Source organism: Cetorhinus maximus, chromosome 13 (genome assembly GCF_964194155.1).
Source record: "Cetorhinus maximus chromosome 13, sCetMax3.hap1.1, whole genome shotgun sequence".
NCBI lineage: Eukaryota > Metazoa > Chordata > Chondrichthyes > Lamniformes > Cetorhinidae > Cetorhinus > Cetorhinus maximus.
This window is the reverse complement of record NC_135891.1, coordinates 37111966-37139342: the sequence shown is the minus strand read 5'-3', so window position 1 is coordinate 37139342 and position 27377 is coordinate 37111966. Positions and strand designations below refer to the sequence as shown.

Below are 27377 nucleotides of genomic sequence, written 5' to 3'. Positions count from 1 at the left end.
TTTAAATGCCTTTGAACATGTCATTGAGAGAGTAAAAAACAACCTATTGCTTTACTTTGGAACTGACTGAAATGCAGTAGCCATTGCCACTGCTGATGGTTGCCAGGGATACTAGAACATGGAAACCATTCAGATTTATGTTTTTTAAAAATAAAGTTTCATACAATCAATACTGTCTTTCCGAGGGTCTGGGAATCATTCCTGATGTGTCAGGGGTAATGATCTCATTCATAATGAAATACATTATCTTTGAATAGTTGTATTAGTTTTTTGAGTAAATGTCACCCTGTGCTTTGTTTAGACAGCATTGAGAGTCTTTTTTTCCATGTTATTCCTGATTATTATGTTCGTCAAACTATTTGGTTTCTAATTTTAGTTGCAAGTAGGAAACCAGACACTCATGTTAGCCTCTTCCCACTTTCAACAAAATATACAGAACATAAGTTACTTGAATGGGAGCAGCCTATTTGACTTGACCCCTGGAACACATAGATTGTTACTACAGGAGCCTCCGTAGCTGGGTGGGCAAGCTGAACATGGTTTCCCAGATTTGTATGGAGCTTCTGCAATCCAGTTTCCCCTGTGATAGAAAAATATAATAACGTGCATCATTTTAATATGCTTATAGTTTATGAATTATTATGAGCCATCCAGAAATCACTGTTCACTTTCATGCATTTTTCCTTCTGTCAGGACAATAGCTCAGATTTTGTGATAGTAATGTTGGTGAAACTGTCAGCATTCACCATCATTACTCCTCTGAAACTGACAGCAACTTCTGGAGTCCACAAATGTTTAGTCAAACACGGAAATCCAAAGTTGCTGTTAGTGATTCTATGCTTCCCCATAGGATGCAATGTTGAAGTCCCTTCAGGTTGCTAGCTGTTGTTAATTTAAATCAGAGCTGATAGTGTCCATGCTGTGCTATTTTAATGTGTCAAATTCTTAATAAGCCATGTAATTATTGAAGTAATTTTTTTGATCAGCTGTCAGTTGGAAATGATTTAACAGTTTATTTCCAATAATTGACACTACCTTTCTTACCTTACAATTTCATTTTAAAGTAGCATAAATGACAGCTCTCAGAAGATCAGTTAATGTAAAAGGGTAAAACTCTACATCTATATAATTTAGTTTAGTGACCTAGATCGACTTTTACATTAGTACATTATGTGCTATTAATGTCATATGATGGCCTTAAGAAGTTAATGTTAATTTAGACATCTGCTGCTAACCACAAGACTGTATGTTACCATTAAAAACACATATTTTGCATGTCACAACTGTTCATTTTCTTTTAATTGTGTTTTAGACAGGAAATACATTTTAACTTACCTTGTTGTGTTATGTTTACATCTGCTGTGATGAACCATCCCTGAAAATGCTCATAATGAATGTAGTTTAAACTAAAACTAATACGTACTTTATCGAATAGTTGCACACTAGGAATGTAGTGTGAGGCCATGAAGATCCCCAGACTTTCATGTTATTGCAGGTGTGGACAGCACATCCAATTCTGTTTGATGCAGCCCAGACCATCTGAAAAGTAAAGGACAATCCTAATCTAAATTAATATTAAAATCACTGCTCTGGACATGGTAACTGAGGTGCATCATTAACACTTCAAGCATTGAAACTTTCTGTACAGAATATACAAATATAAGTGATTAAAATACTTATATTTCATTAAAAGATTTAAAAAACATTGGTGCTGAAATATAAAAGACATTGCTTGTCACTATTGCTTGATCAAATATCTCATTAATTCTCTTTGAAAAGTTGATCCAACCAGACCAAACTTGACAGTCCTCAATGCTTACAGCACCATTTATATTTCATCACCAGAGAGCTAGAGTGGTAGATTTCAGATATTAGCAACACACGGTCCTAGAAAAATATGAAAAGCTTTTCAAAGATCATGAAGCCTGACCCTGAAAGCGACACAACAGAATTTTATCGTAGCAGGTCGATGTATTAACAGAGAACACTGGAAATACACAGCAGGCATTCAGCATCTGTAAGGACGAAAGGCAGATTAACGTTTCAGATATAGACCTCTCGTTAGAGTGAGAAACTGAAAGGTAAATTAGGTCCCTAACAGGACTGGATGATAAGAATTTGTAATACAGTCTCTCATTAGTTTATGGGCTGAAAATCCAGAAAAATTCATTTTCTAAAAGCTGGAAAGAAATGAAAACTAGTAAATCTCATGCAAAGATGTAGCTGCCAAATATTTCCAGCATTTGTTGTTTATGTTTACAGCATATTCGAGGCCACACAGTTAAATATTTATACTAATGTTGTGATTCACTGATGAATGTTCACTCAATAAATTATATCCCATTGTAACTTTATATGCTATAATTCACCGAGGAATAATCAGTGTCCTTTATTTAAATAAATTAGTTTTAAAGTACCTGTGTATAATGAGAGCAAACTGCTCCACTGCATTTATTGGGGCATCTTGGGTTGCATTCTCTAGGATAAGGAAAGGAGTAATAGCGTCTTTCTTCATACCAGGATCTCACAAGATCTAAAATAGACCGATAGCTGAAGAAAAAAGAAATACATTATTTTTTTGCAAAAATAGCTGGCACAAGATTCAACAATCTCTTCATTGAGGTAATTCAGTCAGCATAGAAATATAGGAAACATTTAGCCACACAAGCCTGTTCCACCATTCAATCAGATTATGTATGAACACAACATTTCTGAATCATAAATCAATAACAACTCACATCTATAAAGAACATATCTAGTGAAAAAAGTAAAAACTTGAACAGAATGGCACATTAATTCAACAATAATAAAATTGATCATGCTTCAAAAATACACCTTTGGTGAAGGAAAATATATGATTCTTTGTTTACTTTAGCTACTGAGGTTTCTTTTCAAAATCTTTTAAACTCAGTGAGTATAACATGTGCTTATAATAACTCTTAATCTTTCTGATGATCCTAGTTACATTTGCATTCTTCTGAACTGCACTGATGAAGTTGATCTCAATGATTTTCAATGTTACTTCTGTAATATTTACTTTTAAAAATGGCACAGAGAAAAATGTAACACACTAAACTCCATGTACCTCTTTTTCATTCAGCACTTTACATGACAAAGTAAAGGCTAACATCTTTCTAGTCATCTCTGTATTATAAGTGACAATGTGTAGAGGTCACAGACAGCTCTTACTTATATTGTATGTGGCTTGTCTATAAAAGGTCCATCACTTCAGGTATGAGGGTTTTAAAATTCTGTACAAAGGTATGATTAATGTAAGCATAGACAATTCTCATTTTGACGGACTGAATGTGAGCTTACAAGAGATTAGAGGAACAAGATGACACAACTTCTTTGGCTGTTTGCCTTACTGTGGAATCCGCTGATAATTTCCATTAACAGAAAATAAATCAAGATAGTTCTCCACAGACTTTAAAAGTTAAAGTTATATCTGAAGTCAACAGCACAAACTTGAATTTAACTTGCATCTTATTACTGAACAAGCTTAGATTCAGGAAGTGGAATAAAAACATTCCATTAGCATTGGTGTACTGGTAATGTGTATTGTAGATGGAACTCTGCACTATTTCTGTCGAAGGAATCCTGCACATTATTGCATCCTGGTAAATGCATCATTCACCAGTAAGGATTAAGCCTTTAATTGGGAATATTGTAAAGTAAATAGGAATGGCACACACAAATTCTGTGCTTGATTCAATTGTTTCCATTATCCTGACTCTACTGTAATTCACACTGGGTATAAACTGAAACAGAGCATAAGATGTAGGAGCAGAAGTAGGCCATTTAGCCTATCGAGTCTGCTCTGTCATTCAAAGAGATCATGGCTGATCTGATAATCCTCAACTCCACTTTCCTGCCTTTTCCCCATTACCCTTGATTCCCTTACTGATTAAAAATCTGTCTATCTCTGCCTCGAATATACTTAATGACCCAGCCTCTACAGCCCTCTGCAGTAAAGAATTCCACAGACCCACTACCCTCTGAGAGAAGAAATTCTTCCTCATCTCTATCTTAAATGGGTGATCCCTTACTCTGAGATTATGACCTCTGGTCCTAGACTCTCCCACATGGGGAAACAACCTCAGCATCTACCCTGTCAAGAATCTTATATGTTTCAATTAGGTCGCCTCTCATTCTTCTAAACTCCAATGGGTACAAGCCCAACCTACTCAACCCCTCCTCATAAGAAAATCCCTCCATACCCAGGATCAACCTAGTGAACCTTCTCTGGGCTGCCTCCAATGCCAGTATATCTTTCCTTAGATAAGGGGACCAAAACTGATCACAGATGTTCCATTTCTTCAGTGCCCTCTTCATCCTTCACCATCACAAGTACACAGACAGGGAAGCCACAATCCAAATCAGCACTAGGTTTGGGAGAGGAACAAATTCTGGCAGTGACCAGGATTCTACTGGGCTGACAGGATCTCACTCACTAACTGGAGAACTGGTGGGGAACCCCCTGTCAGTTCCACGGAGGAGGCTCGATGGAACTGAATGCCAACAGGCACTTAAGTGGTAACATTGAGGTCTTCCCCATGATTTAGGTCCCCAGTGGTGGAAGTCCCTGTCAGAATGGTGGCAACTGGCAGCAATACATCCTCCAAAGGTCCAGGATCATTGTGGGACCCCGAGAACAAAGGTGAGTAAAAGTGGGGTGGGGGTCATGGTGTGGGGGTTGCATAAGGGTTGTAGGAGGTTGGAGGTAAGGGCAGGGGCTGGCTTTCAGCTGCTTGACCCTGTCCCCCCCACCCCCCCCCCCCCACCCCCCTCACCCGATGCCAGGCTCCTTGATCAGGCACAGAGTGCCTGACTATGAGGGCCCACCCTGGGAGGCTGGTGAGTCAACAGCTATGTGGTCCCCATTTAATCCTTGAGCCACTGATAAATTGCAATTGGCTCAGAGATAATTGGTGCCAATTGGTTCATTAATGAATCTAATTGACATCTTGTCATCAGCGGCTGGGATTCCCACAACAGCCTCTTCTGCCCTCTGACCTAATCAGGAAGGTTCTAGCACCGCTGGGAGACTGACGTGTGGCCTCTCCCGCGATTAAAGGGGCCTGGCTGCCATGTTTCCCACTGTGACAGGCTGCATAAAATTCAGTCCAGCACTATCCGGCATCACTATCCAATGTTAAAAAATACACATGTATGAACATTGGGTGAAGACAGGGTTAAGCTTGACTTTAAAAACAAAAAGCTAAAAGCTACTGCGGATGCTGGAAATCCAAAACAAAAACAGAATTACCTGGAAAAACTCAGCAGGTCTGGCAGCATCGGCGGAGAAGAAATCAGTTAACGTTTCGAGCCTTCATGGCCCTTCGGCAGAACTGAAGCATAGTTAGAAGAAGGGAGAAATATAAATTGGTTTAAGGTGGGTGGGGGGGTGGTGGGGGGGGGGGGGGGGGGGCGGGGGTGGTGGTGGAAAGAGAGAGACATTGAGGGTGTGGTGATTGTGGAGATGAGCAGATAATCAAAAGATGTCACAGACAAAAGGGTCAAAGAGGTGTCGAAGGTGGTGACATTTGTCTGAGAAAAGTGCTAATTAAGAATGGAAGACAGGATATTCAAAGTACAGCTCTAGTGGGGGTGGGGTGGAAAGACTAACAAGGTTTTAGTTTAGATTTAAAAATAATGTAAATAGGTGGGGAAAGAAGAATCTATATAAATTATTGAAAAAAAAGGGGGGGAGAAGAAACGGGGTGGGGATGGGGGGAGGGGGAGTTTAAGATCTAAAGTTGTTGAATTCAATATTCAGCCCGGAAGGCTGTAAAGTGCCTAGTCGGAAGATGAGGTGCTGTTCCTCCAGTATGCGTTGGGCTTCACTGGAACAATGCAGCAAGCCAAGGACAGACATGTGGGCAAGAGAACAGGGTGGAGTGTTAAAATGGCAAGCGACAGGGAGGTTTGGGTCTTTCTTGCGGACAGACCGCAGGTGTTCTTTCTTCAGGTGTTCCGCAAAGACTCCATCCCATTCTCTCAGTTCCTTCGCCTCCGTCGCATCTGTTCTGATGACGCTACCTTCAAAAACAGCTCCTCTGACTTGTCCTCCTTCTTCCTTAACCGAGGTTTTCCATCCACGGTCGTTGACAGGGCCCTCAACTGTGTCCGGCCCATATCCCGCGCATCCTCCCTCATGCCTTCTCCTCCTTCCCAGAAACATGATAGGGTCCCCCTTGTCCTCACTTATCACCCCACCAGCCTCCGCATTCAAAGGATCATCCTCCGCCATTTCCGCCAACTCCAGCATGATGCCACCACCAAACACATCTTCCCTTCACCCCCCCTGACGGCATTCCGTAGGGATCGTTCCCTCCGGGACACCCTGGTCCACTCCTCCATCACCCCCTACTCCTCAACCCCCACTTATGGCACCTCCCCATGCCCACGCAGAAGATGCAACACCTGCCCCTTCACTTCCTCTCTCCTCACCGTCCAAGCGCCCAAATACTCCTTTCAAGTGAAGCAGCATTTCACTTGCATTTCCCCTAACTTAGTCTACTGCATTCGTTGCTCCCAATGTGGTCTCCTCTACATTGGAGAGACCAAACACAAACTGGGCGACCGTTTTGCGGAACACCTGCGGTCTGTCTGCAAGAAAGACCCAAACCTCCCTGTCGCTTGCCATTTTAACACTCCACCCTGTTCTCTTGCCCACATGTCTGTCCTTGGCTTGCTGCATTGTTCCAGTGAAGCCCAACGCAAACTGGAGGAACAGCACCTCATCTTCCGACTAGGCACTTTACAGCCTTCCGGGCTGAATATTGAATTCAACAACTTTAGATCTTAAACTCCCCCTCCCCCCATCCCCACCCCGTTTCTTCCCCCCCCCTTTTTTTTTCAATAATTTATATAGATTCTTCTTTCCCCACCTATTTCCATTATTTTTAAATCTAAACTAAAACCTTGTTAGTCTTTCCACCCCACCCCCACTAGAGCTGTACTTTGAATATCCTGTCTTCCATTCTTAATTAGCACTTTTCTCAGACAAATGTCACCACCTTCGACACCTCTTTGACCCTTTTGTCTGTGACATCTTTTGATTATCTGCTCATCTCCACAATCACCACACCCTCAATGTCTCTCTCTTCCCCACCCCCCCACACCCACCTTAAACCAATTTATATTTCTCCCTTCTTCTAACTATGCTTCAGTTCTGCCGAAGGGCCATGAAGGCTCGAAACGTTAACTGATTTCTTCTCCGCCGATGCTGCCAGACCTGCTGAGTTTTTCCAGGTAATTCTGTTTTTGTTTAAGCTTGACTTTGATGCTCTCATGGTGAATAGCCATTTGACATTGATTGATTATGTTCACGGATAAAGAATGGCCATTTGTGTAGTAAACTGGAGAAGCATACCATAGTATAAAGAAATTCAGCTGAGTTAACTTAAAAAAAAGACACACAGAAACATTTAATTGCACAAGACTGTTAATTGCTCACAGCATATTATGGGGAGTTCTCACATTGGGAAGACTTACAGTTGTAGTCAAGACACAAATTATATACTCTATCCAATGTCACTTTCCACTGAGGAAAGAAAAATCAGGCAGAATGTATAACAGGCAGCTGATCTGTAACTACTAGTTTGCTGCATGTCCCAAACCTTCCATAAGCCCATTGGTTCCTACCCTTAATTAGGGAATAGACCTCCTTTACTTACCGGCCTGACTGAATAGACATATTTTGACCAACATATCTCAACAAGCTTGGTGGTCCATGATTCCATTTACAATGAGCTGCCCACGTTTCAGCAGATTTTGCTAGTCTGTCATCCCAGAGCTGTGAGAGAAGCAAAATGAAATGGTAAACTTCGTTTAACGTATTGAATGTAGAAGTTATCCTCTCTGATTTAAAGAACCAACATATTGATGGAGTATATATGCATCCAATGTTCTGTATTGTTTTCAGGATTTTTGATTTGTAATCCTACCATTGAAAAATGTGCACCAATATTTCCTGAATCCACCACAGCATGGTGGCTGGAGTCAATTTTATCTGAACCAAAAACATTCTAGAAAGGCAAAAACAGTAAAACTTGTCAGAAACATTGGGGGCAACTATGGAAACAGTTCTCAAAGTTTATCTTATTTGAGAGATGTTCTATGGATTATCATGAAAATACATACACAGTTGTAGAAAAATTTCTTGTGACAGGAACTTTGTGTAGTAAATTGTTACCATGTGGTACCACTGAAATACAAGAATGTCTCAATCCAGATCATCGTGGCTTTTATGATGCCTTTGGTACCCCATCTCAAAGATAATAAACATTGATAACTTTTTGAAAAGATCTCACTGAAGTGGCTCATTAAGGTCACACTTCCTCACACATGTGCAAACTACTCGATAAGACGCCTGCTTTGGAAGTATTTCAAATTAAACTACATCCCAGTTAGTGCAAGCATCTGGAGACTTGCCATAAGAAAGGTGTGTCGTCAATGCTCAGCAATCTATAATATTCCAGAATTAACTGAAAAATACTATGCATGCTGGCTGCTGAATAGTGAATAATGTAGCCATTGTTATTGGTAAATATTTAATAGGTTTAAAATAGCTGAGTCTATCTATCACATGTGGGCCCCTGACTTTAAATTTGGGCAAATATTTAGTGAGCGGGCTATGTTGTATGTGAGAAGCTCAGCATTGCTCCAGAAATGTGTCCCCAGCTACACTAACTCCCAAGCCTTATTTAAAACACACCAGACTTCTTACCCATTCTGAGTGGAAGATTGGTGGGGAGTTGTGGGAATTATGTGGATCAGAGGCCACTGCTGATACTAGATAGATATCAGGATCAGCTGATGGATATGCCTCACAGTGGTTTCATTATTGAGAAGGAGGAAAGAGTCCACGGCAGGGCATTCCTAAGCTTTCCTTTTATGGCCTGAAGGAGTACTCTTGCTCCTCTTCTGGTTCAAATCCTCCTTTACGCTGTACTGTTGAGGTATAATTGCAGTTGGCTGCTTATGATCTTGGTGCATGATGCTGTCTCTCAGGACTCTCAGAATCTGATAGCTGCCCATAAGCAATCCAGTCCACTGATCAGATCCATGACTCAGTGAAATGTTAATGGCTAGAGTCAACCTGTCTGACACTACCACCTCTCAGCATAACAGCATATGTCATCCCCTCAGAATACCACATCAGTGAGAGGTGACATGAGGTTGCCCAAGGGCAAGTTGCAGAAATGCAGCCAGCAATGACTCACTGCCAGGAACAAACTGCCATTAGACTAGGGCCACCTCCATCCCATTACCCTATTGTAGTGCATGAACAGCCAACTACCCCTCATAATACTGACCCTCAGGTTGCATTCATGGAAACTGTTGGACCAGGTGAAAGAAGTTTTCTCACGTGATATTTGCATTGAAGGAGTGAAAGCCCTTCTTGCTGAGGGACTATTCTATGGGAGCAATGCGTGTGCCATTGATTGCACCATGGACCTTGGGGAAGCCAGGAAACCCATAAAACTGAATAACCATTTATTGCTGCTGCCTTGCTCTGGTGGCATTGGGAAGTATTCCCTAGCTCTCATGTAAAGTATGTCAATGATCTGACAAATGCATGAGCATCTATGCAGACCTAGTTGATTTTGCAGAGATGACCTGTGGCTGTTTGAAATGAGCCACGGCCATAAAGATTGAGTGTGGCTCTCTGAGTTCTCATCAGCAAACAACACATTAAATAGTCTTTAAGATGTAATCTACACCATATGTAAGAAATTTCCCAAAATAGTGGAAAATGACAGAATAATTCATTGATTTGGGCATGTGTTTTTAAATGGAAACTCCTGATCTCCTTCACAGAATCTCCAGATGACTATGTAACTTTAAATAGTTAAAAATCTCAGGTGATTAGAAAATAAATATTATTTTAACAATGAATGGTGCATAAACAAATTTTTCCAAAACATTTATTCAGAGCAGAAAACAGTCACAATAATCACCACATTCAGCATCAGCAAATTAATGAGATATCTTTTCAATCTTAGTACTGCAAGGAAGATATTTCATACAGTAGAATATATTGATGTCAAATCTCACAACAGGTACCATGAAGAGATCAATTTATGTTTGTTGCTTCATCTTAAAGGATGATTAATGGTCAGATAATTCATATATAATATTCATGTTCACTTAAATAGGCAATAATGAAGTTTGATGAATGAAGTTTGTTTTGCATTCTGAGGCACCAACTAAACAGGTATCATTTGAATCAACATAATTCTGGTCAAATTGAAGAGATCAAAACTTTTGGCTCAAATTCTTGAATCAAGGGGAATAGCACTAGGCAGGAATGAAATGTATGCAGTATAAATGGGGATATTTAGTGTTGTAATAATTCCATATGATCTAGATATGTATCTTAGATATGGTATCTTACAGGTTATATACCTTGCAATAGTTTTGAAGACATTTTACGGATTGATTTGATCTCAGTATAGATTGTATCCAACCAGAAACCCAAATGTCACACATCAATATGTACAGCACAAGGAACAAAATAATTGGGCCAGAATTTACTCTCAAAATAGTGATGAAGCTAATGGTGCTCACTGTTACTAACACACAAATCACACAGTAACATCCGACAAGGTCAAATCTGTGGTTAAACATGAAAATCTGGAATTTTCTGCTTGAGATACTCCATTGTGCCATTAACTTCACAAAAATGGCATCTCGCTGTTGGTCTCACCATTCAAATATATTGAATGGCATGAAGTTTCTGTACTTGTACGAGAAACTAAACTCACCATAGAAAGTTGGGGCTTGTCCATTTCAGTCTAAGTTGCTTCTTCAAAATTATGATTAATTACTGCCAAACAACCTCTCTGACATTGGAAATTAACTTTTATAAGTGTGAAGCCTTATTCCTTCAACTTTTAATTGTTGTTGGAGATTTAAATCAATTAACATTTTTAATGTTTCTTTATATTTTCTCTTAATTCAATCTTTCTTTCCCTTTATTTTCTTTTCTGTGTGGATTTGTTGTGGGATACACCATTTCTACCTTACACTTCCTCCTTCAAGCTTTGTGCTGCTCAATAATAGTTCTTCAGTCTGATTGGTTAGGGAGGTACAGTTGCTTGCTCTGTTCACACAGGTTCCAGATGCCCTGGAGGCGGTGCTGTGCCATTTCAATCCCCCACATACAGCAACTTGCAATGTAAAAAGCTCATGAAAATTAAATGGAGAAAGGCAAATTCAAGGCTACAATAAATTCTGGCCCATAGTGTCAACTGGATACTGCAGTGGGTGGAACAATAAATAAGCGGCACAGGGCGGCACAGATCTGCTGTCTGCCCCTGTGTCACAGTCTGCCTAGCGCCTCTCGAAGTGCTGCTGCACGAATAAATTTCTCTCCCTTCCCCCCAACCCACCCCACCTCCTGTGGTATTCGACAGTGAATCAACAGGCTACTGATGCTTAAGAGACAAGAACCAGTCAACTGCTTTTCAAGTGGTACCACAAGGATGTCCAGAGAATGATGCCAAACTAACGAAGAATTCCAGCCAGATTTACACTCCTTGTATCTCGCCTGGTACTCCCTTTCAATCGTTCATTTTTAAACATTTAGGAGGCGGAAAATCCCTGCTGTCTAAACATTTAAATTAAGTTTAAGGCCTGGTTTACAAACTTTGTAAAGCAGGTTTGACCCTGCAGTGGATTTAAAATTCATGCCGTGTCAAACTGAAGTGGAGACAGACGACCTTCCCTCAAGGGCTCACATTCCCTTTTCCGGAGAAGCAGGTTGAACGCTGAATCCGAATTACGGATTCACATTTCCAGTTGAGGGCTGGTGCAATGCACTTGACCCTGCTAACCTGCCTTACTCTAAATGGGTAGAAACCTTGTTCTATATTTTGCAATGCTGTCACAGAACAGGTTCTGCTTTGACCCCAGCACCCATTCAGAGGAGCACAGGTTAGCAGAGCCAAGTGCATTCAAACAAAGCGGAAAGGCTTGATCCCATTTAGTCTTATTTCCTTTCATGATGTCATTTTTTAAATTGAATCAAGTAATAGATTGAATCAGATTAATCCCACTCACCATATACTCCATATTGGCCGCAGGTGGGAAAACCTGCGAGCGAACCCTGTTGTGGTAATCCAGAATCTCGTTTCGGTCTCTTGGGGAGATCTGCCGCTTGCGTCTACTGCGGGGAGTACCGCTGGCATAAGGGAACTTCCTTAGATCAGGGCCGGTCTCCGCAGATGGGTTCACTGTCAGTGCGGTTACATTAGAGAGCACAAATGCACCAGACTTCTGAGTGATCCATAATAGCAAGGTTGTCAAACACAGGTGGGAGTGCAAAACAGTCATCGTGACACAGTCTGAGCACTGAATCTGTGCTTCCAAATTAATATCTAAATCAAATATATAAAAAAAGGAAAGAGCTATGAGTTTAATTTAAGTATTTGTAATTCAAAACTGTCACATCTTGCTTGGCTTTTTGCAAGATAAAGAACGCCGGATTAACTCTGCATCTTAAATAAATCCAATCGACGTGTAAACTCTGCCACATACCTGAGTCCGTTAGCCAAGAACAGCAAAGAGTCAAACTGGAGCCTGGCGTTTACAACCACTTCAACATGTGGTCAGCAAATGAATCTAGTCAGTTTCAGCACACTTACTGCTGCGATCTCACAGATGGACCTGTATAAAGTTCCCTAGGGGAACGTCAACGTGTTTGAAGACCTGTGATAGGCTATGGAGGTATTTAGAGCTTCCTGTGCAGAGCACATCACCAGCTCATTGCAATCCCTCTGAACATTTAGGTATTCAGTACTCACACTGCATAACATAAAGGACATTAAAAGTTAAAAAAAACAAGCAACATGCAATCGCATGTATACTAAGTTAACGCCTCCCGTGTTGAGGGTGGGGATTAGTTGGGGGGTTTGGGAGGATAGTCAGGGGTTGGGGGTTAGTCATGGATTGGGGATACTTGAGGGGTGGGGGTTAGTCGGGGGGTCAGGAAGCTAGTCAGGTGGTGGGAGTATAGTTTGTGGGGGTGGTCGGGGTGTAGTTGGGGGGTCCAGTAGGAGGTCGCTGAGGTCAATACTATAGGTACCCAAGATTTAGCAGTGTTTTTAATCCTTCTAACTTTTCCTGGATAGCTATTCTGGTAAAAGAATCGGAACCATCCGAAGTTGCCAATTTAAATTGGAGTATCGGATGGGTTCCCAGTGCAGGGTAATTGTCCATCGGAAGTTTAGACTTCCAGGCAATTCCATGCGGTCCTTGCATGGGGACATCAGGGATGTCCCCCAGCACATCTTTTGGGGTACCTCCGGGGTACAACCCCTGGGGAATACAAGTTCTGGGCCAAGCATGACTTTCGCCAACTTCGGGCAAATTAGGCCAAAAAGCCCAGTGCAATTGAATAACAATCTATCCTATGATGCATAGGTGTCCTGGGTTTTAAAATGAAATATCCAATAGCTGTCTGTGATTCATTTGTTGACATCACCAAAGATAAAAGATATAAATGGAAGAGATGAGATATATCAGGAAGTAGCAATTAGAGGATAGCAAATTTGGATAAGAATTAAAATAATCCCTTAAATGTAGTTGAGGTTAAGAAATTTCCCAACTGTATAGAACCTGTTGAAATCCATTTCTTTCTCAACAGCTAATTCAAGATAGACTGAGGATCAAGCTTGTGACCCTCCTGATCTGTATTATCCCCACTCACTGGATCACCCTTATAGCAGACTAAGCACTTTTTGAAGTTTGATGTGATCTATGACATAGTTGAATTCTTGTTTAGCGTTGCTCTGGTTGCTGTTTGATAGAATATATTGTTGTTGCAGTTTATGTTATCCATTTAAATTAATTTAAACATCACTGTGATTTTATGCCAAATAATACAAGAAATGTTTTCTGTGAAATGGAATTGATACATCATGCTGAATACAGCAATCCATTGTACAAACCTACAGGGTACCTTGTCAAAATTTTATTTTTATAAATATACCTATACAACATTGAACTAATATTGGGCACCTAAAGGCAAGGTGAAAATATCAAAACAGGAATGGGCATGAGTAACAGATAACAAACTTTCTTAGTACACCGTCGGTAGTGAAATCCATATAAATTATCATGTGTACTTACCCCCTAGCTTGCTGAATAAACTAAAACTCAATTTAGAACATCTAATACTTGACAAATGTTGTAAGCGTTCAAATACGTTCCACACCACGTCAGTAAAGTACACCATTTCTATATTCAACTGTAGTAACTATAAATTAACATCCAAAATACTGCTTTAGAAATAGATTAAAGTTTAATAGATTAAACATTTACATTAGCAGTAAGTGTACACAATAAATCAATCCTTAATGAGCACCCTTTGGATTAACTTCAGTCAGCTCTTTTAGATAGCCGACCTGCTTTCTTAGTTTATGTTGGGAACTGAGCTCAGATTGCCAACTTTGGCAGGTGGTCCTTAACCTCAAGGGTGTTATGGATGAGATAACTCTATTGCAATATCCACTGCATAGAGATGTTATGTGACTCCTGATTTAATTCCAAAAAAGGGTCAGCAGATTTGTCTGCTTGGACCAATGGTGTGATTGTATTCTGAGCTTTGTGCAACTGAAAATCACTGTAAGAATTGGTGGCCAGCCAATCAAAATCCATTTGAAGAGAAACAGGCAAACATGTTTAAAATTAAAAAGATAATAATTTAAAAAAGCACAAACATGGCAATATTGAACATTAATTAAAAGCAAATAAAATTAAACTTATCTTCAAAATTGAAAGAGAAAGGCTAGGAAGACAGGAACAGAAAATAAAGGCATGGGGGAGAATTTTCCCCACGTCAGGTGGGCCGAGAGGGAGCAGACGTGGACCCGATCGCCACCCGTGATCGGGTCCTCGCTGCTATTTTACACAGGCGGACCAATTAAAGCCCACCCAGCGTAATGCGAGGATAGCGGGAGTGGGCGGGCGATGGCGGAGTGCAATGTCCGCCAGTCCAATGGCAACCCGGTGGCCTGTTTAAATAAAGCCCTGGCAGCCTTTGCATGGCTGCTCACAATGGCCTCACAAGGGCTCACAAGCGGGCTTCTGGAGAGCAGGCAAGGCCGGAGAGTAGGGCAGCGGGGCAGGGCAGGCCATGCCGGAGGGTAGGGCAGCAGGGCAGGGCAGGCCAGGCTGGAGGGTAGGGCAGCGGGGCAGTGTGCCCCTCAGTTTTCAGATGAGTGCCTAGCTGCCCTCCTGGAGGAGGTGGCAGCACAGCGGGAGGTCCTGCATCCGAGGGACGGGAGGCGGAGGCCTCCCCACCTGACCAACGTGCATGGGAAGAGGTAGCTGAGAGTGTGAGCGCCCATGATGTGATGCGACGCACATGGGTCCAGTGCCGAAAAAGATTCAACGACATCCTGCGCTCGGGAAGGGTGAGTACCACGTTGGCTGAGTTCATTTAATGCAGCCGTCACCCCCAAAGCACCCCTCTCCCCTCACCAGCAACTCTAAGTGCAGTTACAGCATTGAATCCTTCACAGCATGTATCCCTCGCTGGGTGGGCCAGCAGATATTGCCCATGCCTAGTTCATCCTGAGAGGGTTGTGCTGAGATGGGTTCTGCACCTGCAGCATGTGTGACACTGACACCAAGAATATAGAATCAGGGGCGGGGGTGGGGGGAACTCAAGGATCTGCATCTAGGCATAGTGCTGGAACTGCAAAACATGTCAAAGTCAGGGTGCTAACATGCTGGGAGGGGAACTTCCAGGTGGTGGGGCACTAATCCATCTGCTGCCCTTTGCGTTCCACGTGGATGTGCCTCCTTGTTTTGCAAGGTTACACCTTGTGCTGCCAAATGTGATGGAGGCAGCATTTGGGCAAGTGGGGGGGTCAGCCCTGGCTTCCCTGTGTGAGTGTGTGGCAGCTGTGGGGTGTTGAAGAGCTAGAGCCCTGCAATGTCCCACTCTGGCTGGGGTGGCAGGGATGCGAAGGGAATCCAGGTACAGGCTCGACTAATCAATGCTCTTCTCTCTTTTTCAGGAGAAGACTGCACATAATTCTGCCAAGCGGATGTGGACTGGTGGAGGCTAGGCCCAGTTGACCATCCTGACTCCTTTTGAACAGCAGGCCATGGATCTGGAGAGGTGCCATGCCCCCAGGTCCACTGGTGATGGTGAGGCTGGAGTGCCACGGGGAGGTATGTTTGCTGAGCACTCAGGTCACCATGTGTGTCCCAGCAGCGATGGCACTGCTGAATGCTCAGTGATTGAAGTTTGCAACATGGATTGACCATTGATTATGGAAGGATGAGCGCATAATGATCTGGGGGACAGGCATGCAAATTAACATTGTCTCCACTTTAACTAATCAAATGTCTTTGTTCTTCCTTTCAGCATCACCGGAGCAGGGCTGGAAGGAGGAGGCAGAGGGGCCACTCTCAAACCTGAGGTCCCAGAACATATCGACTCACCAGCGTCACACCATCTCAGCCAGGCAGGCACCAGCGCAGATATTAGCACCTCGGTGGGAATTACATCTTCGGCTAGTGTCCCGGGGCACAACAGTGAGGGCACTTCACACTCGCTTGAGGTATGGGCAGAGAAAGAGAGTGCTCAGTGCGCCGGCAGTCGGAGGACTACTGGGGCCAGGCACATGTTCGGTTGGCGGCTAATGATGTGCCTCTGGAGTTGTCCGTGAGGCAGCAAACGCTAGAAGTGCAGCAGGGTATGTGGGAGGATCTGGCGGAGATACATGAGGCTATGTGTGGCATAGTGCCCGTGCTGGAAGAGTCCACGCGGATCATCACTTATGCAATGAGCCTCACAGCCGAGCGCCATGCTTCCTCCATGGAGACTGTGGCGACTCTCGTGGAGAGGCTTCTCCAGGAGACAAATCAGGGCCTCCTGGGGTTGCCCTCACAGCGGCATTGGCCTCAGCTGGTTAGTGCCAGTATGGGAGATAGTTTGGGCACCAAGTATCTCAGCTCGGTGCCCATCCATCTACAGTGAGTAGGGAGGTCCGAAGTGACCTCACATCGGCACAGCAGCTGCCTGTCGTCTCTGCAGGCTCCTCTCAGAGTGCTCCGGATGAGGGCAACAGCTCCTTTGCCTCTCTGCCAGTGATCGTGGCATCCGATGAGGCTGCGGTGACTGGGGAGATACCAGCTGCGGAAATGGCTGCTCCCTCCCAGGCGGGGCCATCAAAGGCCTCACGGGCCAGAGGACGGCTGCCAAGGTCATTGAGGCCAACAGGCCAGCACAGTGAGCAGGCTGTCCCAGATGCCAGTGCCAGCAAGAGGACAGCACCTAGACGCTAGACGTAGCACCTGTAAGCGTAAATTTAAGGCACATTAGGCACACCATGGGTTTCTCACTGGTGGTTTTATGTTGCCCCACAACAGTTCATTAAGACTTGGTGTGATGTGCAACACCTTTTTTGTTGGTTTCTGAAGTTTGTTTTGTAATCTCATTAAATTCTGATATGTAACCATGGCTCAGGGTGATTCCTTACTTCTGCAGTTGGACGGTAACCCATGATGTAATGAGTGAGTTGTTTGACATTGAGTTTATTGACAAGGGCCTTAGTTAATGTTAGTGTCCAGGCAGATTTAGCACTCAGATATCGAGTATGGAGCCTGCAGCCCTGGCATGTGTTGAAGGTCCATCTGTAGTGGGCTAGCTGAAGGTTCTTTGGATTAAAGCCTCCCGGGTGTCCCTGCCTTCCTGGAGTATGCCCAGGTCAGCGTCTACCTCCTCAGCGTTCTCCTGTGTGTGCTCATCCTCGGACTCACTGCTGGACTCATCTTGAGCAGCCGGAGCAACTGCGTTGACATCTTCTTCGTCCACTGCATTACCCTTTTCCAGCGCCAGATTATGGACAGCACAGCATGCAACCACTATCACCGACACACGAGCTGGGGGGTACTGGAGTGCATCCCCTGAACGGTCCAGGCATTGGAAGTGCATCTTGAGAAGACCGATGGTTCTCTCTACCACAGCCCTTGTGGCGGCATGGCTCCTATTGTACCGCTGCTCAGCTTCTGTTCTTGGATGGCGGAGAGGCGACATGAGCCACCTTTTGAGGGGATAGCCCTCGTCACCCAGCAGCCATCCATCTAGCCAGGCTGGAGCACTGAAGAGACTTGGCACCTGGGATTGCCTGAGTATGTAAGTGTCATGGGAGCTGCCTGGGTACCTTGCACACATTTGCAGAATCTGCATCCTGTGACCACACACTATCTGCACGTTCATATAGTGGAATCCCTCCCTGTTGATGAAGGCACTGGGGTCACCTGCTGGTGCCTTGATGGCCACATGTGTGCAGTCTATTTTACCCTTAATCGCTGTGAAGCCTCTGGCTAACTCAGCCTGGCTGGCCTCATCCCAGCAGTAGTGAATGAAAGTCAATGCACGCCTGAACAGAGTGTCTATCACCTGCTTGACACAAGTGAGGACAGCTGACTTGGAGACTCCGCAAAGATCACTCACTGACCCTTGGAAAGAGCCGGAGGCATACAAGTTGAGGGCAGCTGTGACCTTCAGTGCCACTGGCATGGGGTGTCCACCCACACAGTTGGCACAGATCTCAGGGCCTATCATCTGACAAATGGAGGTGACTGTATCCCTTGAGAGACAGAGCCTCCTTCGGCACTGGACCTCAGACATATTGAGGTAGCTGCTTCGCTGCCTGTATACCCTGGCAGCAGGATAGGTCTTCTGTGGCCCCTTCCGCCTTGGACTTCCTGTTGGCCCTGCACCCCTTGTGCCAGCGCCTCTCTTCCCAAAGTTGGCTACCATGGAGACTGGCCTCCTCCGCTTTCTGGCCTTCCCTTCCTCCTCAGAGGAGGTGCCTCCAGTGGAGAGCACAACTCCCATTCCCAGGCTAAGGGAAGGCTTCCTGAAACCTGCAGGCCCCAAAATGATCTTTACTGTAGTGTCCTGACCTGAAGGCTTTACTCCTGTCTAAGCAGCTGGTATGAGTTTTGAAGTATTCCTGCTCACACAGGCAAGTAGCAGTAACTTTCACAATTAAATATCTAACAGATACCACTCGCAAATCCATTCACCCCTCTTGTCCTGCCCGTGGATGAGGTTTATACAAATGTCTCCTACCCATCTGCCCGTTGCACCCGTGCGATGTCCTCAAGGGCCTTAAGTACCTGATTGATTGATGGCGGGCGCACATCCGAGAACATCGCACATTAGCCCACCTAAATATCGCGATGGCGCGGGGTGACGTCAGGACGCTTGGCCGACGTCACCTCGCGTCATTTGACACATTAGTGTGTGGGGCCTGCACGCCAATGAGAAAATCCTGGCCATGAGCCTTAATATTAACCCATCTGCATTGGGAAGGAGAGGGGGTTAAACCATCAAATATGCTAAATGTGGCCTGAAGCCACTGCATACAGGCTCATTACAGCTTTTAGGGCAGTAGGTTAGGTGGTGTCCAAGTTTGATGTTTAAATGAAGCCTCTGTTGTGTAATTGAAATCCTGTTTTCAAATTAACAGCTGCTGCATGTGTTTCTCAGGAGCTGGGAAGTCCAACAGAAAAAGGATGCAGAAGCTTCTTGCTCTTTAAGGTGAGTGCTTTCTCTACCACTCCTTGCTGGCTGCAGGAGGAGCGGCAATGTTCTTTAAGCAAGCCTTTAGACTAGCCATTGTCAATCGTGGCCCCTCTTGCAATCCCTCCTGATTGTGAACTCTTTCTTTCCGCTCTGTGTCCTTTTGCAACCTTCCATTGGCCACAAAGTCCAACCTCACTAATGCCACAATGGTCAACCATCCCCCCTCCAAACTGTCATGGGCTATTCTCAAAGGTCCACAGCTGCGGCTTCTTGCCACTGTCTTTCCCTCCTGACTGCTGGACAAGTTGCCAGGTGGGAAATGGATCTATAAAATGAAAGTGAGGTCCTGCATTAGGTTCGATAGGACCTCCATGTTCCCAGCCATGCTTCTTAGATCTTGAGATTAGCTGTTCCATGAGAATTATTTAGCAGGAGATTGGTGGAGCTCTTGGAGAAAGGATGCAAATGGCTAACAATGGATATTACAACAGGAGATTGAGAGACCCTGGGGAAATTCAGAGTTTAGAATAATATAACTTTTCCTGAGTTACAATTTAATCAAATTTCACCAGTTAAGTTATAGTTAACGTATGAAGCCTTTAGAGGAAATCTGTACTTTCTCTGTGCAATCGATAGAAATCCTATCAACTCTGTAGCCCAAGAAAGCCCAAGTGTATCACTTTCTATGTGAAGGAATAGACATTCTTCCATTATGGAGCTGTTTTATTTTGTAATAGTTTAGAGACATAAAGACAGAAGTGATTCCCAGTATATAGTAAAACAGTCACATCAGTAATACTGTAGAGGGACACTTGTAAGCAAGATTTGGCCATGAAAGTGTGATTTTCTGCCACAATTTGCATTCATTTAATTGCATTTCCAAAGGCCCTTGCACAGTGCATTGAACAATTGCTTTGTCCTTGTGCCAGGTGTAATATACTGTACCCAGACTACAACATGTGCCAAAGTATACTCTGTGTATTGGCAAAGAAAAGAATCGGAAATGTTTCAGTCAAAATAAAAACTGTAGATACTGAGAAATCAGATGGACAACTGCACTGTGCATTGCAGAAGTATAACAGTGAACTTTTTTTTTGTTGAAGTGAGATTCATATCATATCTATTTGTAAAATAAAAAGGTAGCATTGGATTGCAATGTGTCTTCTTTTTAATATAAAATTCCTGACCCGACCTCTTAAGAGTAGCATTTCCCAAAGTATTACTATGTTGTTCATAAATATGGGAAAGTGTTACCTATTTCTTCCTCAAAAGATCCCAGTCCTTGTTTTTTTTTGGTTTAAAGGGGCTGTAGCTTCATTAAAATATTTTATCAAACATTTTCTTGTTCGATGAGAGAGAAGTGAGAATGTAATATTTTGCCTGCTGAGGTTTCATGCAAATAACACAGTGATGAGTTTGAGGGCAATTTATATAATAATTTTCAAACACATTCCATAAAAATAGTCTTTTATGTATGAAATAATTAGTGTCTTGAACAGTTTTATACTGAGCTAGGAAATATTTTATGATTTGGTTAGAGAATTGTATATGTTTTTAGCCCTCTCAGTGCATATATTTTTTGTGAATTATTTATTAGTTTTGCACTCTTTATTTATGTGCAATTTACTCAGGTAGAAGGGAGTTCTCTCACTTACTCCATCTCTCTCTTTCTCTCACCCTCTCTTTTCTATCTTGATGAATTGTTATTAATTTGAGATACAAATGTAAGGGGACTACAGTAAATGTATTTCAGATCAAAAGCAATAAATTCTCACCAGTTTTAAAATATAAGTACTATACTATGGATGGACCTACAGTTCATTAAACAAACATTGTCTAACGAGAACCTTTAAAACATAATGTAAATAGTTAACAAAGGTGAGGTCAGCCTGTGTGACCTTCATGGTTCACATGGTGACCGCAAAATTCCACCTTCAAACTCTTTGCTGAGTAAGGTCATATACCATATGACATACTGCAAGGAGTTTTTGTTGGGATTTAATGGACATTCAGAGTATTATGTCATTCATAAATAAACAGTGGTCCGATATCTTTGTAGAATGTACCTTTGAAGTTCACCCAAAATATGTATATTTTTCTAAGCCAATGGAAAAGAAGCAGCGAGCCTTGAGTTTGAAGCTAACGGGGTGAGAGAGTGCAGGGCAGACGTCTGACCTCAGATGGAAGGGATTCAGGAAGACAAGGACTATGTTCATAGACATGACTGCATTCTGAACCAGAACAAATTGCTCACTTAAGGTCAAATTGGGAAAGCAACAATGAGTAGCAGTAAATGTGAGCAGCTATAACACTTTTATTTGTTCACCAGTGCATCAGAAGGGATTAGTGTGCATTGAATTTGAGCTACAGATCAAGTTGTAGAGCTAATACCATTTATTCTAATGGGTGGGAAGTGGCACCTGGCCAGCGACAGGAGTGGAATTCTAGAGCGACAGGACCATGGCAGCTGGCACTGAATGAACAGCACCCAGCAACAAGACAAGGGCAAAGAGTATTAGGAGGGTTTCAAGTTCGGAAAAGAGGGGAGACCAGGAAAGGAAAGGTTTTGAAATTCTGGAGCCTGCCCCACAAGGAAAGTTTAAAAAAAAGTCTGTTTGATTGTTTGACCCTGGGTCCTGTTACCATTAGCTTCCCTACTGGGAATACCATAATGGCTTTCCCATTCAGGAAAAATAGAGGACAGAAGGAATAGATCAGGTAAGTATCCTGGCAGATTTTAACTTTCTGCCCACTCAGTTTCCACCTGGAGTCTTGGGTTAAAATAACCTCGAAAGGCTTTGTAGTAGAGCATTATACATTCCTGACACTCTATTTGCATCTAAAAATAAGGTGGTAGTGGGACTAAAATTGCAAATTTTGGATCCTGTCCAAAAGCCATGGCTGATATACAAATACAAAGAGGCACGTTTGCAGCAATTCTTACTTTCCTAACAGAATCCATTGATCCAGGACAAAATATACCTAAAATTTGGTGAAGAATAGTGTCTCCAGAGGCTTCATTTTTCAACCTTCTTATAGAGAGCAGCATATTGAGCATTGCCAGTTCACAAATTTAGCCCAGCCACGAAAATAGCTTGGACACCACGCTAGTTCTTTCCAGCATAAAGAGCTGTATGGCCTAGTCCAGTTGAATTTGGTCTATTATAGCCTGGTCTTGTGTAGCCTGGCATTCCCCACCCCCCATGCCGCAAATCCGCCCCCCCCCACCCCCCCCCCCTACCCCCACCCACCGCCTCCCCATCACCCCACGCTGAGCAGGTCCACCACTGCCTGCTTGCTGCTGCTTTCTCTGTCACTTTTTGGTGTCATCTTTCCTACTGTTGCTTCTGCCTCCACTGTCTTTGGTATCCCTGCTCCTTCTGCTGAGAGTGAATTGGAAGTTTGCAACTTTGAAGTTTCAGCTGTCTGTCCCAAGACTGAAAACTGTTTCTAGACTGGTGAGAAAATTCTGCTCCCTTATTGGTATAAGTGTGGTCAGTCAGTACACAGCTTTTATATCCATAAGACCTGATCAGTTTCACTGCTTAAGAAAGTGTTCATTACACATACGAGTGTACTTCTAGGGTACAAAATATCTATTGCATCTGGAAAGAATATTCAGTACTCAAGGGTTAAACTTATAGTGTGTGGTTTAAATTTCACCATGAATAGGTGTTCCTCTAATCATCTGCTTTTAGCTGTTTGCAGCAAAGATAAATGATCAGTAATGTGAGGTTTATATACTTACACCGATGACCTCTTTGCTTATGGGTCCTTGTCAACAAGAGTTGGAAACTTAGTGTGAAGACAGAGGTCAGCAGCATAAGAACATCAGTCCCACACTTGTAGTCTTGAACTCCACAGGAAGAAAGTTAAATATTTTCTTTTCATAGTAGTTGTAGCGAGAATAATATGTGGGGGTGAGTGGAGGATTGTGGGGGAGGTGTGCCTTGAGGTCCCCATTCTGCCTCAGAAGTGCCCACCTCTCCCAGTGGCACTGCCAAAGCTCCAGAGGTGCTGACCTACTGATTGGGCCGGCAGCATTAGGTGTTCACCCTCCGTCCTTACAAGGCTGGTGAGTGTAGCCAATGAGGAGTCTGCCTCTGGGAAGATTGCGTCACCGTGCACACCTCTGATAAGTGCAGGCTTGGAAACCTCATTTGGTCCTGACATTTGGGCCCCAAAGCTTGTGAGAAAATCTAGTCCGTTAACTCTATTTCTTGCTCCATAGATGCTGCCAGACCTGGTGAGAATTTACACCATTTTCTATTTTTATTTCAGCCAACTTTTGAACTTATGTTTAGTAGGATGCTTTGTCAATTTCTGTGGTTTATGAGTTCAGGATTTATAAAACGTCAGGCACTGGGATTTTGTCCAATTTCACTTGAGTTGTTACATATAAAACTGTTTGATAAACTGAAACAAAATCAAAATTAATTTTCTGAATCCAGTTGAGAATTACAGTAAATCGGAATGAAAGTCCTTTCTCATTGTAACTATTCAAGAGCCTAGCTCAATGATGTTTGGTCGTTTCAATCAAACTCTAGTGGATAGTTGAAATTTCAGCAAAATAAACCTGTAACCATTGTACTCATATTCAATCAGTACTCATTTGACTTTCCTACTCAGAGGCCATAAGGATGAGCAGTTTAGGAAATGCGAAGTCACAGTAATCTAACACAGAACATTCTCATGCTGGGGGATAAGTATTTGCCTGAATATTGTGAACTGAGTAATTTATTCATACTCTTTTTGAAATTGAAGGGCCAATTTGTCATTCAGGGGCATCTTTTCCTCTTTTCTTGATAAACAGCAATTATTATTTAACCACTAACAAAATGAATTCAAAAGCAAGAAAGTGATGTTGTATTTACACGAGACATTGTTTAGGGCACAGTTGGAGTATTGCCTGCAGTTACGGGAGACCCCTTATAGCAAGGATATTAGATCCTAATTACGGCATAAAAAACACGAGAATGATAAAAAAAAGAAAAGTTATAGTTATAAAGAAATATTACTGAAAGAGAAAAGTTTTAGGGGAAATCTAATCTGAATTTGTTGCATTAGTTGCAAATTAATGCCAAGAGAGCAGACAGTCAGATTTATCACTAGTTTTGAAGGTAGAAGAAGTTCTTTCTTTCAAAAGATTCTAGAACATGGAAAGCATTACCCTAATTGGTAGAGTCATGGAGTCATAGAGTTATGCAGCACAGGCCCTTCAACCCATTGTGTCTGTGCTGGCCATCAAGCACCTATATATTCTAATCCCATTTTCCAGCACTTGGCCCATAGCCCTGTATGCTATGGTGTTTCAGGTGCTCACCTAAATACTTCTTAAATGTTGTGAGGATTCCTGCCTCTACCACCCCCTCAGGCAGTGTGTTCCAGATTTCAGCCACCCTCCAGATGAAAAACTTTTTCCTCAAATCCCCTCTAAACCTCCTGCCCCTTACCTTAAATCTATGCCCTCTGGTTATTGACCCCTCCGCTAAGGGGAAAAGTTTCTTCCTATCTACCCTATCCATGCCTCTCATAATTTTATATACCTCTATCAAGTCCCCTCTCAGCCTTCACTGCTCTAAGGAAAACAACCCTAGCCTATTCAGTCTCTCTTCATAGCTGAAACACTCCAGATCAGGCAACATCCTTGTGAATCTTCTCTGCACCCTCTCCAGTGCAATCACATCCTTCCTATTGTTTGGCGACCAGAACTGGCAAGAGTGACAAAAGCTAGAACATGATTTAAAAGGGATTGGATACCTTTTAAAAGGGAAGAATATAAAAAGATAGAAGGAAATGGGATTAAAATAGATAGTCTTAGTCAAAAAGTTTGCTTTGGCACAGGCAAATTAAGCTGCATACCATCCTCCTGTATTATCATTTCTATGATTTAGTGATAGAACTACATGGCTTTGAATTGTGCAAATTTGTTAAATACATAGGAACATAGGATTTAGGAGCAGGTGTAGCCAATTTGGTCCTTTGAGCCTGCTCCACCATTCAATAAGGCCATGGCTAATCTGGTTGTGGTCTTAATTCCACTTTCCTGTCTGTCCCCTACAACCCTTGACTCCCTTGTCTACCAAAAATCTATCTAACTCAGCCTTGAATAAATTCAATGACCCAGCCTCCACTGCTCTCCGGGTAAGAGAATTCCACATACTAACGATCCTCTGAGAAAAATAAAATCTCCTCATCTCCATCTTAAAAGGGAGCCCTCTTAATCTTAAACTATATCCCCTGGTTCTAGTCTCTCCCACAAGTGGAAAAATCCTCCTGGTATCCACCCTCAGGGTCTTATATGTTTCAAGAAGATCATCTCATTCTTCTAAACTCCCATGTGTATATGCCCAACCTGTTCAGCCTTTCTTCATAAGGTAAGCCCTTCATCCCAGGAATGAGTCAAGTGAACCTTCTCTGAACTACTTCCAACGCAATTATATTCTTTTTTAAATAAGGAGGCTGAAACTGTACATAGTGCTCCAGACGTGGTCTCACCAAGGCCCTGTACTGCTGCAGGAAAACTGCACTACTTTTATATTCTATTCCCTTTGCAATAAACGACACATTTCACTTGCCTTCCTAATCACTTGCTCTACCTGCAAATGGACTTTTTGTGATTCATGTACCAGGACTCCCAGATCCCTCCGTACCACTGAGTTCTGCAATCTTTCTCCTCTTAAATAGGATACTGCTTTTCTCTTCTTCCTGCCAAAGTGGACAAGTTCACATTTTCCCACATTATACTCCATGCCAAATTTTTGTCCACTCACTTAACCTATCTATATCCCTTTGCAGACTCTTTAACTCCTCTTACAACTTGCTGCCTTGTCATTGACAAATTTAGCTACCAAATCTGATTATCATATTTCAGGATCCCTGACTATGTTGCCATGTGTTGTAATAAATATTTAAAATTGCTATTGTTGAGCTTAATTTAATGCTCCAGCACTAAATTCATGGGACAGTGGGCTGGGAGTTGAAGATTAAAGTTCAGACAGGATGCCTGAACAACAATCAGAAGACGACCATAATGGGCTGATTTGATTTGTTCATTTAACATTGTCGCCAAAAGTTAAAATTCTTCCCAGTGACTGTTAGCTTGAACATTTCAATAGTTGTTCACACCTATTTCTGGTTGAGATGACTTGATTCATTTGAGCAGATCAGAGGTTACTCGGGGAGTTTGGTAAGATACTGTTTCCTGAGGTCGTAATTAACATGCTCAGATCTAATATGGACTACATAAGTACTGGTCTTGGCCTGAGCTGAGAAATAAGATATGCAGAGCTAAGCAAAGCTAATGCAAAGCTAATGGGCCATATTTTGCTGTTGTTAGTTAGGCTTGTCCTTGCATAATTAGCATTTTTAACATTTTGTCATGGCAAGTTGCTGCAAGTGTAAGCTCAATAATGTCGTATCAGGAGAAACAGGTCATCCAGGACCTGAGTGAACAGGGCAAGTAACTTTGCATCTCCTAAGCCAGATGAAGGGTTGTGAAATTAACAGTGCAAGGACTGAGAAGCAGTTATAGTGTAAGTGCCCTCCCTGGCACTCAGGATTCACAAATAACATCCAGATACTCCCCCTCATCCTCACACACCTACCAATGCTTCCAGCATCACACCCATCTCTCATTGCATCCACATACCTCCACCTATCAACTATGGCAGGCATCCCACCTAAACATAGTTCAGCACAATCACTTACATTATTTCCTTTCTCTTGAAGGAGAAGGTGACACACAATGGAAGAGAACAGAGCAGAATGAGCAAGGGAAAAGGATTCCTGCAACTCCTGTTCTCTATGGAGG

The 27377-nt window shown here is 42.8% G+C and overlaps 1 protein-coding gene and 1 long non-coding RNA gene across 4 annotated transcripts in view; one reads left to right on the top strand and one right to left on the bottom strand.

Moving 5' to 3' along the window:
* LOC144688550 (uncharacterized) overlaps positions 1–27377 on the top strand; it is a 213787-nt gene that overhangs the window by 159566 nt on the left and 26844 nt on the right. Inside the window, exon 4 of one of the 3 annotated variants that reach the window (XR_013578436.1) lies at positions 19509–19579. The exons of the other annotated variants lie outside the window; for them this stretch is intronic. This is a non-coding gene — a long non-coding RNA (uncharacterized LOC144688550). The remainder of the gene's footprint in view (positions 1–19508; positions 19580–27377) is intronic. 3 annotated transcript variants of the gene reach the window in all.
* On the bottom strand, positions 16–12657 carry LOC144689181 (peptidase inhibitor R3HDML-like). Its single transcript, XM_078556301.1, has 6 exons — positions 12550–12657; positions 12073–12389; positions 7683–7801; positions 2418–2550; positions 1424–1539; positions 16–580 (listed from the first exon to the last, which is right to left on the bottom strand). The coding sequence occupies exons 2-6, from the start codon at positions 12343–12345 to the stop codon at positions 445–447; spliced, it is 777 nt and encodes a 258-aa protein (XP_078412427.1). The 5' UTR covers positions 12346–12389; positions 12550–12657; the 3' UTR covers positions 16–444.

What these genes read in the sequence shown, in the direction of transcription:
- LOC144689181 (XM_078556301.1), bottom strand. Translation starts at nt 12,345, where the DNA reads ATGACTGTTTTGCACTCCCACCTGTGTTTGACAACCTTGCTATTATGG. An exon ending in CGGCCAATATGGAGTATATG is followed by an intron (nt 7,802 to 12,072) that starts GTGAGTGGGATT and finishes CTTCTCTCACAG; the next exon opens with CTCTGGGATGACAGACTAGC. An exon ending in ATGTCTATTCAGTCAGGCCG is followed by an intron (nt 2,551 to 7,682) that starts GTAAGTAAAGGA and finishes TTTTTTCTTCAG; the next exon opens with CTATCGGTCTATTTTAGATC.